The 17,640-nt window shown below is 40.2% G+C and overlaps 1 protein-coding gene and 1 pseudogene across 1 annotated transcript in view; one reads left to right on the forward strand and one right to left on the reverse strand.

Moving 5' to 3' along the window:
* The window catches only part of LOC139372433 (RNA polymerase II elongation factor ELL2-like), a 39,876-nt gene extending 30,643 nt beyond the window's left edge, over positions 1-9,233 (forward strand). Inside the window, exons 9-12 of the mRNA XM_071112149.1 lie at positions 1,868-1,931; positions 4,338-4,509; positions 4,636-4,680; positions 5,524-9,233. Coding sequence (XP_070968250.1) covers positions 1,868-1,931; positions 4,338-4,509; positions 4,636-4,680; positions 5,524-5,634 — 392 coding nt within the window. The 3' untranslated portion in view covers positions 5,635-9,233. The remainder of the gene's footprint in view (positions 1-1,867; positions 1,932-4,337; positions 4,510-4,635; positions 4,681-5,523) is intronic.
* Positions 9,234-10,656: 1,423 nt separating this feature from the next.
* LOC139377939 (peroxisomal membrane protein 11A-like) lies at positions 10,657-11,524 on the reverse strand (annotated as a pseudogene).
* Positions 11,525-17,640: the final 6,116 nt, after the last annotated feature.

Raw genomic sequence — 17,640 nt, forward strand, 5'->3', positions numbered from 1 at the left:
TATTCCGCAACAAAGCCTCCTTCACTCACGCCGCCAAACTTACCCTAGTAAAACTGACTATCCTACCGATCCTCGACTTCGGCGACGTCATCTACAAAATAGCTTCCAATACTCTACTCAGCAAACTGGATGCAGTTTATCACAGTGCCATCCGTTTTGTTACTAAAGCACCTTATACCACCCACCGCGACCTGTATGCTCTAGTCGGCTGGCCCTCGCTACATATTCGTCGCCAGACCCACTGGCTCCAGGTCATCTACAAGTCCATGCTAGGTAAAGCTCCGCCTTATCTCAGTTCACTGGTCACGATGGCAACACCCACCCGTAGCACGCGCTCCAGCAGGTGTATCTCACTGATCATCCCCAAAGCCAACACCTCATTTGGCCGCCTTTCGTTCCAGTTCTCTGCTGCCTGTGACTGGAACGAATTGCAAAAATCGCTGAAGTTGGAGACTTTTATCTCCCTCACCAACTTCAAACATCTGCTATCTGAGCAGCTAACCGATCGCTGCAGCTGTACATAGTCTATCGGTAAATAGCCCACCCAACTTTACCTACCTCATCCCCATACTGTTTATATTTATTTACTTTTCTGCTCTTTTGCACACCAGTATCTCTACCTGCACATGACCATCTGATCATTTATCACTCCAGTGTTAATCTGCAAAATTGTAATTATTCGCCTACCTCCTCATGCCTTTTGCACACAATGTATATAGACTCTCTTTTTTTCTACTGTGTTATTGACTTGTTAATTGTTTACTCCATGTGTAACTCTGTGTTGTCTGTTCACACTGCTATGCTTTATCTTGGCCAGGTCGCAGTTGCAAATGAGAACTTGTTCTCAACTAGCCTACCTGGTTAAATAAAGGTGAAATAAATAAATAAATAAAATAAAAATTTCTAAGCATTGTGGGTGGCCGCTATAATCAGGTTACGTATACCAATGCACATGGGTCCGGTAAATCTCTCAAATGTCCGGTAAATGAAAACGCTGCCGGTCAAATATCTGGCGCCACGTTTTCCTAACGGGATCCCTGATGTACACTACTTCTGGCCTATGCACACATGGAAATCAGAGCAGTTTAATCATTAGAAGAAGCACCTACTCCGTTTATTTGAGCCAACAAGATTACAGCATAGACTGCCCGGTATTTGTATACATACGAATAAACACTTTCCATATATACATAAATATTGTCAAACACTCTGAATATACAAAATAGCAAAGATCACAGTCAAAATGTCTGTTTTTGTTACCCATATTTATTGCAGTAGTAAAACTACTACCTCATTTGGTAAAGTATTATGAAACTTCAAAGGAAGCTATCCCAAATAGGTTAAGTGACTTATCTAGAAGGCTCATGGTAAATTGCTGTAGGTTTTCAACAGAGTTTTCAACAGAGTGACACTAAATCAGTGAGCTGAAGAACATTTCCAGTGGAAAGGGTGCTGTGTATGTAGCTTCAGCACCGAAGACGTGGATGTCGATTAAGGCAGCCCCCCCCCCCCACCTCTCTGATTCAGACGGGTTGGGTTAAATGCGGAAGACACATTTCAGTTGAAGGCATTCAGTTGTACAACTGACTAGGTATCCCCTTTCCACGAGCAACCCCCATTCCTTTCCCTGGCTAGTGTGTACATGATTGACTGTGGAACAGCTGGGTGACCCACGGTCCATCGAGTCAGCAGGCTGCTCTGCCTCCCAATCTGGGGCGCTGCTGGCGTCACCGCCTGCCTTGGAGCAGGTCTCTTATCAGTAGCACTGATAAACGACTCCATCAGCCTTAGTATGATATGAGCTTTGTCACGTTTGCATTGGCAGATTACATTAACCTTTTTTTCCTCTGCTTGTGTTTATCTCCAGACCATGAGGGGGATAAAACACCTGTCACTCGTACTTCACCGGAAGAGCTGCCCGACTATTTCATGTAAGTTGAAACACACTGCTTCATTCATAAATCCTCCAGAATCGCCCTGGGTTGCTGAGTGGTGCTGCTAGGTTAATCTGTTATTTGAAGCCCATTCAAACTGTAAACATGGCAGAAGTGAAGCCAGTATGTGCTTTCAAAGTCTCAGGTTCTGTTACTACCATCTGTTGCTTCAATGTTTTCTTTAATGGTATGACTACTTTAACCACTTTTGTTGTGAAAGGAATGTGATTTGTTCAAAAAGGTCTGGATTCAGATTGAAAATGTTCACATAAATAGTGGAAAATGTGAACGTTTAAATGGTCTGTCACATGTTCAGTAATAACAGAGCTTCACAGAGAATGACTTAGAAAACAAATGATCTAATGTCTTACATTTCCACATCTTGAGAACACATCTCTGTGAAATCATTGCTGAGTCAAAGGCCATTCATTCTGCTAATCTGCAGTGCCACCTGCTGGAGAGATGTTTATATAGATGGGTTGGTTGATTAGTAGCCTCTTGAGTCCTGGATGTTCTGGTTTTCAGGGGAAATGGAAAGAGAGCCTGTGGCACAACTTCCACGTTGGACGTTAACAAGGCGACACGCCATCTTAACTCCTCCACATTTACTGGTTTGGTTGAACCTCCCCTGATAGTTTTTTCTTCCTCTAATCAAGATCATTATGTAGGGATCTAGTTTAAGGTGTTTATTTTACACCTGCTACGTGGCATAAAACATGCAGGGATGGTTTAGATTATTATATGGAAACTATATTTAATCTCCAATGTTTATTGAAAACGTAAATAAATGTAAACAATGAGCACTTGTTTTCTCTCATACTGTATATTCTGTATATTTCTGGCTGTACTTTGGACACTGTGTTAACAAACCTCCAGACGAGCTTCAATGCCTTACAACTCTCCTTCCGTGGTCTCCAACTGCTCTTAAATGCATGCTCTTCAACTGATCGCTGCCCGCACCCGCCTGCCCGTCTAGTATCCCTACTTGGGACGGTTCTGACTTAGAATATGTGGACAACTACAAATACATAGGTGTCTGGTTAGACTGTAAACTCTCCTTCCAGACTCACATTAAGCATCTCCAAAATTAAAACTAGAATCAGCTTCCTATTTCGCAACAAAGCAGCCTTCAGTCAGGCTGCCAAACATACCCTCGTAAAACTGAGTATCCTACCGATCCTTGACTTCGGCGATGTAATTTACAAAATAGCCTCCAACACTCTACAAATAAAATTGGATGTAGTCTATCACAGTGCCATCCATTTTGTCACCAAAGCCCCATATACTGCCCACCACTGCGACCTGTATGCTCTCGTTGGCTGGCCCTCGCTTCATATTTGTCGCCAAACCCACTGGCTCAAGGTCATCTACAAGTCTCTGCTAGGTAAAGCCCTGCCTTGTCTCAGCTCACTGGCCACCATAGCAACACCCTAGCACACGCTCCAGCAGGTATATTTCACTGGTCATCCCCAAAGCCAATTCCTTTTTGGCCACCTTTTCTTCCAGTTCTCTGCTGTCAATGACTGGAACGAATTGCAAAAATCACTGAAGCTGGAGACCCATATCTCTCTCTCTAACGTTAAGCATCAGCTGTCAGAGCAGCTTACAGATCATTGCACCTGTACATAGCCAATCTGTAAATAGCCCACCCAACTACCTCATCCCCATGTTGTTATTTGCTCCTTTGCACCCCAGTATCTCTACTTGCACATTCATCTTCTGCACGTCTTTCACTCCAGTGTTTAATTGCTAAATTGTACTTATTTTGCCACTATGGCCTATTTATTGCCTTACCTCCCTAATCTTACTACATTTGCACATGCTGTATATAGATTTTTTTTATTGTGTTATTGACGGTATGTTTTGTTTATCCCATGTGTACCTCTGTGTTGTTTGTGTCGCACTGCTTTGCTCTATCTTGGCCAGGTCGCAGTTGTAATTGAGAACTTGTTCTCAACTGGCCTACCTGGTTAAATAAAGGTGAAATTAAATGAAAATACATCATTACAGTTGTTGGTTAGCTAGCTAGCAAATTTTAGCCATATTAGCATAGGCATGGTATCAGTCAGAACACCTCAAAACAAGACATGGTATCAATAACAAGATACAATGACCTGAAACAAGCCACCTACGCTTCCCCACATGGCAGCATTTTGTCATTGTTGCTAACTACTGCATCTGGCCAACCAGAATCACAACAATACACAGCTTTCTGCCCCGTTGAAGTGTGCACATCGTTTTCGTGACGTTGTCAGCTAACCTGTCTATTTCTACCTCCTGATGTGGCCATTCCACGTTGCCTGTCACAGCTGGCCAGACTAGACCAGACCATAGTGGATGGATGCCATGGGCCTGTGGTTGTTGAAATGACAGCTCACAAGATGTTACTGTCTCTCTTTCCAGAAAGTACAACATCATCACAGCCTCAGAGCAACGGCAACAGTACAAGGAGGATTTCTGTGCGGAGTATGATGAGTACAGGGCCCTGCATCACCGGATCGGTACAATCACAGAGATGTTTGTTCAGCTGGGCTCAAAGATCAACACTCTCTCCCCCGGTACACAGGAATACAAGGTATGAGCAAGGAACTGACGTCACTTCCATACACAAAACAAAACACTTCTGTTTAAACATTTAAAGACCTGGCTTGATGAACTTTCAAGGGCTTACTAAATGTCTTGTATTTTTCTTCCGTTACAGCTCATGGAGGACCAAATCCTGCAGAAATACAGAAAATATAAGAAAGTAAGTAATGCATGAGCATGGAGTATTATAGATTTTTTTGTATAGCCTGTCTTATCTACTATAGCCTGTATGGTTATCACAAAGAACTTTGACTCATACCAGTGATATTAATGTTGTTATTAGGATCAACAGTGTAGGAAAAAGTACCCAACTGTCATACTTGAGTAAAACTAAAGATACCTTAATAGAAAATGACTCAAGTAAAATTGTAAGTCACCCAATAAAATACTACTTGAGTAAAAGGCTAAAAGTATTTGGTTTTAAATATGATTAATTATTCTAACATAAATATAATTGCTAAAATATACTGAAGTATCAAATGTAAAAGTGTAAATAATTTCAAATTCCTTATATTAAGCAAACCAGATGGCACTATTTTCTTATTATTATTTTATTTTACGGATAGCCAGGGGCACACTCCAACACTCAGACATAATTTACAAATGAAGCATGTGTGTTTAGTGAGTCTGCCAGATCAGAGGCAGTAGGGAGGACCAGGGATGTTATCTTGATAAGTGTGGCAATTGGACCATTTTCCTGTCCTGCTAAGCAAAATGTAATGAGTACTTTTGGGTGTCAGGGAAAATGTATAGAGTAAAAAGTACAGTACATTACTTTCTTTAGGAATGTATTGAAGTAAAAATAACAAAATATGAATAGTATAGTAAAGTAGTAAAGTATAGATACCCCCCCAAAAACTACTGAAGTAGTACTTTAAAGTATTTTTACTTAATTCCTTACACCTCTGAGGATAATCTTTTCCCATACGCTACACGCCCCTCTACTTTGTCAATGTCACCATAATGCCAGCTCTCTTGACGGCCCTCTGCCTTGTCTTTGCAGAAGTTTCCTGGTTACCGGGAAGAGAAGAAGCGATGCGAGTATCTGCATCAGAAACTGTCTCACATCAAAGGTCTGATCCTGGACTATGACCGTATCCAGGCCCCTTCATAGTGACTGGCCTGCACCCTGCTGCCACAGGGTGCTATTTTATCAACGGACCAAAAGACTGACCAGCCGAGCCTCGGTCTGGAGTGTTTAATCACATATGAATCACACATTCACTTTATTCCTCCAAGTGTTGATGGAAGAGAGGAGAGAGGTTCTCTTATATGAAGTGGGCCAAGACCAGCGACTCGTGATCAAATGAATCATTTTTGAGGACGAGTGTTGTTGTAATGGCTGGCAATTTAAGCCAAATTCCTTTTTCTACCCATAATGTTAATGTACATGAACTCTCCTGCCCAATGCTTTTAACGTTTGGTCTATTGCCATGACTACACAGAAAGACTTAGTTTGATGGTACAATCATAAGGACAGATGAGAATAAATGCTCTTCACACCCAGTCTTCTATCCATGCTATATTTAAGTACCCAGTACAATTTGCGGTTTGTTGTTTCACTGAATGTATAGATGTAAAATAGTGATATAAGATCTTGATTTCTATAGAGAAGGTTGTAATCACTGGATTAAGATTAGGGGACGCTGGAAGATATGCAATGTTATGTGGAAATATCTCAGACCTCTATGAACAAGAAGTGAACTGTTTGAGTTGATAATTTCTCTATTTGTTAAAGTTGATGATACAGTACATGTCATTAATCAGACATGCCAGTCAAATCTCCTATACATTCGCCTCTGACCCACATTTCACGTTCAATCTGTAGTTCCTGTTTGCAGTAATTGAGCCATTCTGCTTCATCAAATATGGGCCATGGGATTGGAAACAACTGCCCCCTCTATGCTGAAGAAAATGTTTATGAATCTTGATATTTGTATGATATAGTAAAATGCCATCTTAGTCATACAGTATACTCCCATGTTTCTGTTTAAACCACTACATTACTGAAATAACACTAATCTGAATAAGAACTGCAATCAAACGCCAAAGTAATATTTTTGGATTGTTATGGCATTCTATTACCTTCTTATCCTTCTGGATAAATTATTATCATTGTTTGAGCCAGTATTCTCTGACCTTTTGATGATAGTAATACAGTTCATACAATATTAATGAATATTTTATTACCTTGATCAATAGTCCAATACATTTGTGAGACTGGGTGGAATGCCAGAGCATTTAACAGTACTTCCAAAAGCCATTTTTATATTACAAAGCTTGTGCCTGTGTGATGTATTCTATCAGCCCAGCAAGAAACAGGATTGCTCCCATACAGTGATGAAATTCAATATTTTGAAGCTTTTGGTGTCTTTGGATTTCAACCTGGTTTAGGTTTGATAGATCAGAGATGAATCATAGTTCAAAGATGAGATTTGTGTGAACTTCTTCACTCTTGCTGTTGAAACTGCTCTGTAGGAAAATGCTGTGGTAACCATTGGTAACATTGTATTTCTTAATGTTGCTGTAGCAGTCTACTAGATTTCACCTCAGCAAGATGGGACAGTTTATTTTCAGTTTGAATCAGTGAATGTTCCATTACAACATTGGGCTACTGGGTGTGTTTGTCTACAGTAGATGCATTTACACAAACTGGACCACATTAACTGAACCTCTCTAGGTGTACCTGTCGTCATCACTTGGGATTTCATACAGTTCACTTTGATTATCTGTGGCTTGAAGACATATATTTTTTCAAATACAGTGACTACTCGTAAGCAGTAATGAAATCAACGTGAGTGTCTGTGTACACTATCTTGCTACTTAATTGCTGTCTTAAATGTAAAGGGAAGATAGTTCATTTTGCCTTAACACACCATTAACACATTTTCATGTCTCTGATATTGACTTTCTGAAATGTAATGTAATCTCTCTTTTTTTAATCTGCTCAATTTAATATAATGTTTTAGGATCATGTATTTTAGTTCACATTTTTGGGGGTTGAAGGAAATGCATAATTTATGTTAATATATAATGCTTTCAATACTGCGTCTTATATGTCTGCACGTCTTTTTACATTGTTGATCTATTCCTCTACCATGTGAGTTGGGGCTCGATTCAATCAGATCTGCTTTAGCGAACATCCGCATAGCGTTTGTTTTGACGGTCTGTGAGTTGGGGCTCGATTCAATCAGATCTGCTTTAGCGAACATCCGCATAGCGTTTGTTTTGACGGTCTGTGAGTTGGGGCTCGATTCAATCAGATCTGCTTTAGCGAACATCCGCATAGCGTTTGTTTTGACGGTCTGTGAGTTGGGGCTCGATTCAATCAGATCTGCTTTAGCGAACATCCGCATAGCGTTTGTTTTGACGGTCTGTGAGTTGGGGCTCGATTCAATCAGATCTGCTTTAGCGAACATCCGCATAGCGTTTGTTTTGACGGTCTGTGAGTTGGGGCTCGATTCAATCAGACCTGCTTTAGCGAACATCCGCATATCGATTTGTTTTGACGGTCTATGAGGTGGAGCTGTTAGAGCTGTCAAATCCACAAGTGGCTCCCTGCATTATAGATAAAGCCAACATTGCATTTGACTACACGGAGTCGCATTAACAGAAATCTCATGCCGTCTTGTTTACACGATGGAACAGTGTAACGTGTGATGTAATCTGCACCTTGATTATGATGATAGAAACCCTCATTATTTAGTTTAACGATTTTTCAAGTTGAGCGTCATTATTCCTGTATAACCTACACTTTCTCCTTCTGAACATCTAACGCGAGTGGGGCGGTTGTGGCTTTGTGACAATGGTTGCAAGAGCAGCCACAACATCTGTCTGAGAGGGCCACAACATCTGTCTGCTGTCACCGCTTAACGCTTGATCCGATTGAATCTAGGCCTTAAATATTTTGTGTTTGTGATAGGTTCATTTCTGTTCGTTTCCCTCATGAGTGCTCTGTGGATATCTGTTTGATAATCATGAATGGAGTATAGAAAATGAATTGTGACTATGTTAAGGGCCTTTTTTTTCATCCATTACCATTCTTCACCACTGTTTCAGAGCTCCGTATAGAAACATGTCTGAAAGGTCTCTCAGAAGTGCTTGACTGGGCTAGATTCATCCCTGACATGTACACATAGTGGAAGTTTTCTGTCACAGTTTGGGTTCTTTTTTTATTGTTGAATTCTAAATGTAATAAATTAAATATATGCTACTGACTGTGGTATTCTGGAAAGCACATGACCAGATATGAGACTAGTACAGACCACTGTCTCTGTGTGCAGTATTGGACTGAGCCATATTCATCTGAATAAGTGCTAATTGTGATATACGCAGGAGTTAGCGAGGTGCCTTCTAATAGGAAAATCTGAGTCACATTGGCTTTAACATAATGTTATCTTTCATAATTGATTTGATTGCAGGACAAGCAGGTGAAACAAAATATATGTACTCAAATTATTGGTCCCTAAATTTTATTTTTCATGTGTAGGACTACAGCTTTGTGGCTAAAGGTCCTTGAAAACTGTTAAGACATCCACAATGTGCTCTTGAAATGCAAAATGCCATTTAATGTGCATATTGCTTACAAATCAAACAACTCTAGAATATTTTTTTGTTTATTGTCTCGCTGTTGCTGGTGCATTTACTTTGTTGATATTGGTAAATTAAATGTCTCAATAGAAATGTGAAATAAAATCTCTTGTCTAGTATAAATCACTACAGATTGTCGACTTTTGAGAACAAATTTGTGTAACTATTATTTTTTTTTGCTTCCTTCTTTGCCCAATTTCCTCAATCTATTCAAGACAGACAAGAAGCCTCTACTTGGCGAAAGGTAAATGTAATATATATATATATATATATATATATATATTTGCAATTGTCTGTGAGGGATGCTTTATCACCAACTTTTCCTCTAGAAAAATACTACAAAATGTATTAATGTCTCTGAAAAAATAAATAAAGCTCTTTTCATCAATAATTGTCTGTTTTATAAATTGCTATATATTTCCTTAAGGTGGCAGTGTTTCAGCACTTTTCGGGGAATCCTTGCACCACAAACTGATCATCATATTGAATAGCGAATGTGCATCACACAATTCCCTACAATACTTTAGATAAAATCAGTTCAGCAAAGGACAAATATTTTCTCCAAATGAAAGATTTCAACCCCAAATTAGTCATCTACATTTGAGTGTTTCTCAATATGTTTCAGTCCCAAGGGCCACATTTATCAAACTGCTTGGTAATTAACCATGTTATTTATTTTTTACTTTTTTCAACTCAGGACTTCAAATAAGTGTACCTTTACATCAGCATTGTGAATAATTGCATAAAAGTCCATCGGATCTCTTTATTTTCTTATTGAACAGTTAAAAAAAATCCAATTCAACCCATTTTGTTACATACATTGCATTATGCATAGAAATCTACTGTATTAATAATGCTTTTCTATTATGGAATACATGATTTGCATAGACATTTGAACTTAACTATATTTTCCTCACAATGAACAGAAATGATCTATAACTAATGATAAGGCCATAAAGGATACGATGCTAACTGGTGGGCTTGGATGAGTGTGGCCATACTGGCTGGATGATGCAACTCTTGATCCGTCAAATTTCTGTAAAATAAAGCATTATGGCACCCAACTACAGTGCACTAAGTTCAATCATACACTAGTAAACAATAAAGTTTACTAAGATCCCTGTCCAGTCTCTGTCTTTGTGATTCCTAAACTACTGCAAAGTTCCCTTTATTATCTACTAATTTAAAGATGTCTAATGATACCGATGTGTCAATCAATGAGCTGTTTCTGGTCCCAACAGTAATCATAAAAAAATGAGGTGATTTAAAAAATGAAAGCTACTCATAAAATACACATAAAAGTATTTGAGCTTTAAGCCCTTTAAGCTCCAAACAGTTTAACTATCTGAAGGGGTTACTATCAACAGTGAACTTCTGCCAACATGAAGCTTCACCTGTAGTGATATTCAAAGTAAGGAACCCGTGCAAAATTCTCTCTGACCAGTGTTCGACTACAAACCTTAGTACCGGCATCTGCTCATCATACTGTATATAGCTTCTCTTCATTTAATAACTCTAGCTCCATTCATTTACTGTTAACTCTAGGTTATGGTTTAATTTTCAAACTGGGGTGACATTAACCCTAACAGAGAGGAGATTAGCCCACAAAAGCCCACCACCCCTGGGTTTGACCGGTTAACGCCCAACCTGTCCAGTGAAATGGAAATATCAAATGTTTTTCAGTGTGTTGAGGGCAACCGAGGGATGTCTTTTAAGACTCTCAATAAGCAGGAGCAGAAAAGCATGATCGGGTCTGTCTTTGAGGTGCTGATCCATTTTCTGTTGAAACAGCCTATTTTTGGTTCTCTGAACCATAATCTGGGAAAATAACGTAAACATCTCTGGTTAGACTCTTAACTTCTTGGCAAGAAGTAGCAACGAGAGGCATTCAAGCTCCACTGCTCCTTGTTGATATCATAGACAATGCCAACATTTCTGGCCCAGAGCAAATTGTTGCAGATAAAGCAAAGGGCCGTTGGAGGTTGGCCACAGTAAGGCAGAAACGCAGTACAGGGTCAGAGAGCTACAAAGTCTGCCTGGCTTCGTCAATGGAGTTCACAGTGTTCCCCAGTCTGAACACTGAAACAAAGAACAAAGACAGAATTCAGCACATGCTCATGAATGAAAACAGTTATCAATTAGGCTACATTTGACATATTGTTGAACCAAACATTATTGGTAGACTAGAGAGCCTCTTTCCAATAATAATTAGTCTACTTCTTGTTTCAAAAACACTTGTTCAACCGGTTAGTTAGTTACAGTATGTCCCTGGAGAGTGCACTAGTTGTTGGTGATGAAGGCTGTACAAACTCACATTTCCTTTCAGAACTCATGTTGGACACCAGACTCTGCAGTTTGACAACAAGCTCTTTAATTGCAGAATTGTAGCAAAGCAAATACTTTGACAGGCACATGCATATTGAGGGCGAAAAGGGCGTTTTTCAGGAAACACTAGCAGTATTTCAATCTTTTCGATGTAGTAACATTTTGAGTATAGTGCCTTATCCCATCCATGCATTAAGGTAGATTTCCGACCCATATCTTGCGCTGACTCAGCGGTGTCTTAATGTAACCATGATGGCATTCCGATCCCAGTGCAGCTCAGTGTAAACAACCGTAAAGGTAGGGTCTGAATCTTTTGGCTATACCAAACAGTACCAATGATTTATATATACACTAGATCCGTCAATCTCAATTCTGGACCTCCGAGCCAGGTCCACTGGGTTTTTTCATTTTCCCCCTCTAATCAAGGACTGATTTCGATCTGGGATACCAAGAGGGTGCAATTAATTATCAGGCAAAACAGAAAACCAGCGGGTTCCAGACCTGGTAGGGTAAGAGTTGAATACCCCTGCACAAGATGATTGATAGGTGGCGCTGTGTTGAAGCCACCTTGCCTCCATCTTGGCTCTCCCCCACCATTGTAAAACACATTTAGGAAGTTATAGAAATGCATTTATTAATGTCTACAATTATTTTAACACATGTATTATATTAGAGACCTTAATGCATACTTTTAAATGATATTATGTGAGCTAAACATAAAAATAACAAATACAAATATATACAACCATTTTCCTTAAAGTATCATTTTTACTGTCCCCACTACAACAACAAAAATACTTAAATACATGTAATATTGTGAAACAAACAAGAAATAAGACACCATTTTTTTTAAACTTGAGCGTGCATAACAATTCACCCCCCCCCCCAAAGTCAATACTTTGTAGAGCCACCTTTTGCAACAATTACAGCTGCAGGTCTCTTGGGGTATGTCTCTATAAGCTTGGCACATCAAGCCACTGGGATTTTTTTCCATTCTTCAAGGCAAAACTGCTCCTGCTCCTTCAAGTTGGATGGGTTCTGCTGGCGTACAGCAATCTTTGTCTTACCACAGATTCTCAATTGGATTGAGGTCTGGGCTTTGACTAGGCCATTCCAAGACATTTAAATGTTTCCCCTTAAACCATTCGAGTGTTGCTTTAGCAGTATGCTTAGGGTCATTGTTCTGCTGGAAGGTAAACCTCCGTCCTAGTCTCAAATCTCTGGAAGACTGAAACAGGTTCCCCTCAAGAATTTCGCTGTATTTAGTGCCATCCATCATTCCTTCAATTCTGACCAGTTTTCCAGTCCCTGCTGATGAAAAACTTGATGGAATTCTCAGGGTGATGAGAGGTGTTGGGTTTGCGCCAGAAATAGCATTTTCCTTGATGGCCAAAATGCTAAATTTTAGTCTCATCTGACCAGAGTACCTTCTTCCATATGTTTGGGGAGTCTCCCACATGCCTTTTGGCGAACACCAAATGTTTTCCTATTTTATTCTTTAAGCAGTGGCTTTTTCCTGGCCACTCTTCCGTAAAGCCCAGCTCTGTGGAGTGTACAGCTTAAAATGGTCCTATGGACAGATACTCCAATATCCGCTGTGGAGTACTGTCACGCCCTGACCGTAGATTGCTTTTTATGTTTCTATATTTTTGTTTGGTCAGGGTGTGATGTGGGTGGGTATTCTATGTTTTGTTCTAGGTTTTTATTTCTATGTGTTTGGCCTGGTATGTTTCCCAATCAGAGGCAGCTGTCAATCGTTGTCTCGAGAACCATACTTAGGTAGCCTGTTCCCACCTGGTGTTTGTGGGTAGTGGTTTTCTGTCTTTGTGTGTCTGCACCAAACAGAACTGTTTCGTTTGTTCTGCTTTGTTGTTTTTTTGTTCTAGTGTTCAGTTTCTTTATTAAATGTACCATGAACAAGTACCACGCTGCACCTTGGTCCTCTTCACCTTCTTCCACCTACGACAACCGTTACATCAGTACAGAGGGTTTTGTCATTTTTACGCCATACAGTTTCCCTGACGCCCAAAAGTACTCGTTACATTTAGACAGGAAAATAGTCCAATTCACACACTTCACACACTCAAGAAAACATGGTGATCCCTATCGCCTCTGATCTGGCGGACTCACTAAACACAAATGCTTCGTTTGTTAATTATGTCTGAGTGTTGGAGTGTGCCCCTGCTATCAGTCAATAAAAAATGAGAAAATTGTGCCGTCTGGTTAGCAGTTCCATTTACTTTTGATACTTAAGTATATTTAAAACCAAATACTTTTAGACTTCTACTCAAGTAGTATTTTACTGGGTGACTTCTACTTTTACTTGTGTCACACCCTGATCTGTTTCCCCTGTCCTTATGATTGTCTCCACCCCCCTCCAGGTGTCGTGACGTGATGCACATACCTGCACATACAGTGCATTCGAAAAGTATTCAAACCCCTTCCCTTTTTCCACATTTTGCTACGTTACAGCCTTATTCTAAAATGGATTAAACAAATAAAAATCTTCATCAATCTACACACAATAATGACAAAGTGAAAACAGTTTTTTTGCAAATGTATTAAATATAAACAACATAAATACATTTTTTACCTAAGTATTCAGACCCTTTCCTATGAGACTTGAATTGAGCTCAGGTGCATCCTGTTTCCATTGATCATCCTTCAGATGTTTCTACAACTTGATTGGTCCACCTATGGTAAATTCAATTGATTGGACATGATTTAGAAAGACACACACCTGTCTATATAAGGTCCCACAGTTGGCAGTGCATGTCAGAGCAAAAACCAAGCCATGAGGTCGAATGAATTGTCGGTAGAGCTCCAAGAAAGGATTGTGTTGAAGCACAGATCTGGAGAACTGTACCAAAAACATTCTGCAGCATTGTAGGTCTTCAAGAACACAGTGGCCTCCCTCATTCTTGAATGAAAGAAGTTTGGAACTACCAGGACTCTTCCTTGAGCTGGCTGCCGGGCCAAACTGAGCAATCGGGGGAGAAGGGCCTTGGTCACGGAGGTGATGTTCACTCTGACAGAGCTCCAGAAGTCCTCTGTGGAGATGGGAGAACCTTCCAGAAGGACAACCATCTCTGTAGCACTCCACCAATCAGAAAATGAAATAAGCAACACATAAAATCATCAGACAACTGGGACAAGACATGTTAAAGTTGCATGTCTTGAGGCGAAAGAAACGCACACCTGTCTAGGAAAGGTGCTGGCTAGCAAAGTAGAACACTTGAAGTTGCATGTCTTTACAGTTTTTAGTTTTACAGTTTTATGGGTTTTGTCAGGAAATTATGCGTACAGCCTTGTTGTGGAATTAATTTGGGAATGCGTTTTTAACTCGCGCCGCCAAACCAAGTAACACAGACCACCAGATGCCGACCAAAGTGAAAAAGGGATGTGGATGTTTGGTTGGCTTTTGTGGTTTCGATTACTTCTGTAGTCTGCTTTGGGTCATTGTTTCGAAGTTACTGCATTTCAGCAGCACTGGCTCTGCACAAACCCCCAAAATGCATCAGCACACTGCATTTGGGTCCGCAGGCTGGGTCACCACTCACACACACATACGCTTGGAGAGATTGACAGAACACACGTGCACTGGGTGACCCCCACTCTCGGGAGCAGGGGGGGTCACCACATGACAGGTGGTCCTATCATCCTACTCGCTGTCATATGTATATATGTGGGTGGACGTTGCATTACTCCCTAGTGCAGGCAGCACCCGATGTGTCGTGTCTTCATGACGGGATGGTCGAGGGGGCTGCGCGACCCTGCCCTTGGTAGCGGGATTGTTCCTCCTCTCCTCTTCCCCTCATTTTGTCAAGTTATTTTTCTGCCAATCTCTGAATAGTAGTATAGTGTTTTACAGACATGATTCCTAGCAAGCAGACAGAATGGGACTCCATGTGTGACCTGTGAAAGGGTTTAGGTCACCAGTCCTGAAACACAGTGCAGGACAGACTTAGATGTGACACAGTCAATAATTACACAGTCTCTTATTCTGATTCTGAATTGAATATATGATTAATTTCATCAATAATTCAAAAGCTATTCATTGAATTATTATTAATATTTTCTCAATTGATCTGATATTCTCTGACTAAACAAAATAACAAGAAGTTTTCATACGATAATGACATTATACATCACCTTAGACTTCTGCTTGTACTGCTAGTATTCAATACAATACAGTTCAACCCATCCTCTTCCAGTGGCGGTTGGTGCCATTTAAGATGAGGGAGGATAATTATTTGTTTGTCATGAGCATGGCTTTATTTCTATTACATCATATTGGATGACTGTCATTCATATTCCATTCACCCAGTTCAGTGTAACAGCGATAGGTTTAGGCTACTACATGATACTCAAATGTTCCTTATACACATCATGAGGTTGCTACAACCTAGTCTATGAATTAAAGTTTACAACATAGGTGCACACAGGTCAAGAGACAAATTTGATGTGACAGACAGTGACACAGGGACAGACAATGAGATTCAAAACCTCCTTACACACACATGCCTGTATCTAGCTGATACAGGGTGTAAACTTTAGTCCAACAGTTGCAAATGAGAGTTTCTATTGGACAAATTCAGGTATGTTTATCTCCGTCTTGTTCCATTTGCTGCCGTTTGAGAAAGGTTTTTCAACAGAATCGGTGGAATGAATACTCACCTGATCACGCATAAAAACATAGATCACTTTAAAAGCAGCCACGTTGCATTCCATCTCGCATCTATGTGCTCTCCTCCTCTCACCTTCGCTTGTGGACTTCAGTGCACAACATATCAGCATGTACTGTATGTGACCAGGCGAAAAAACCTTTCCAAGCCAAATCGCTTCACGCAGCCTACATAGCTGCCACCATATTAGCTAAAGTAACATCATAGTCAGAATAGCTAATAGAACTAGCGTGTTAGTGAACTTGCTACAATAATGCAGTAACTTTACAGTGTACAGTCAGTAAGCAGTTACACCGGTGGCCCCGGAGGCAATAAATTAGTCAAACTAAAAGCTTACCTCGACCTTTGAAGAGTTCCGGTGTTGCTTTGGATAGTCATAGCCAGCTAGCTAAGATAGCATCCCTCTGTTTGAGCAGGCTGTTTCATTAGGCTAAACAAGCTAGCTGCATTTGCTAGCTAAGTAAATTAAACTAAAACTAAACCCCAAAAAATGAAATGTCTGTCTATTTCTCTCTTGCTTCTCCTTTATTTTGGATTATTAAAAAAAAAGTAAACTGTTCAACTATTGCCTTTCTCTTTGAGTCAACTACTCGCCACATTTTATGCACTGCAGTGCTAGCTAGCTGTAGCTTATGCTTTCAGTACTATATTCATTCTCTGATCCTTTGATTGGGTGGGCAACATGTCAGTTCATGCTGCAAGAGCTCTGATAGGTTGGAGGACGGCATCCAGAAGTTATCATAATTACTGGTGGTGGTTGAGAACCATGAGCCTCCTAGGTTTTGTATTGAAGTCAATATACCCAGAGGAGGACGGAAGCTAGCTGTACTCCGGCTACACCATGGTGCTACCCTACAGAGTGCTGTTGAGGCTATTATAGACCTGTTTTGAAAAATATAGTTTTAATAAATGTTTTGGTTACGTGAATATATTTAGTTTAGCTTTATCTAAAAAGGATAACTTTAATGTTTTACAATTTTTACTTTTATGAAATTCACTGAGGAGGATGGTTCTTCCCTTTCCTCCTCTGAGGAGACTCCACTGCCCTCGTCCTATACCCTGAACTGTCTAGCCCTATCTGACAGCAACTCACACATGCAGCAGCCTGTATTGTGTGTCTGCAAGCTTTACTTTCGTTTCCATCAAAGTCCATTGTTTAGTTAAATTCTGCATTGCCTCTGCTTTTCTCAGACAGAGTGTATCTTCTTTGGTTACTATGTACTGAACGAAGACAACGCAACAAAACCAAACTATGACGTGTGTGCGCTTGGGCATGTGTGTGTGCATGCGCGTCTGGAGCGAGGGCCGTCCTGTTCAAGGAAGTACTGTATTTACCTAACAAACAGAGGAGGCTAAACGTCATGCTAATCTAGGCCTACATAAAGCGAAGTAGAAAAAAAGTCTAATAAAATAATGCTCTGAGACGGATATTAAATTGTCAGTATGTATGAGTTTAAAGATGTTTCAAGTGACTTGGATATTATTTACTTGCACTACACTACTAACTGTAAGTATTATTT

This window comes from Oncorhynchus clarkii, chromosome 2, assembly GCF_045791955.1.
Source record: "Oncorhynchus clarkii lewisi isolate Uvic-CL-2024 chromosome 2, UVic_Ocla_1.0, whole genome shotgun sequence".
NCBI lineage: Eukaryota > Metazoa > Chordata > Actinopteri > Salmoniformes > Salmonidae > Oncorhynchus > Oncorhynchus clarkii.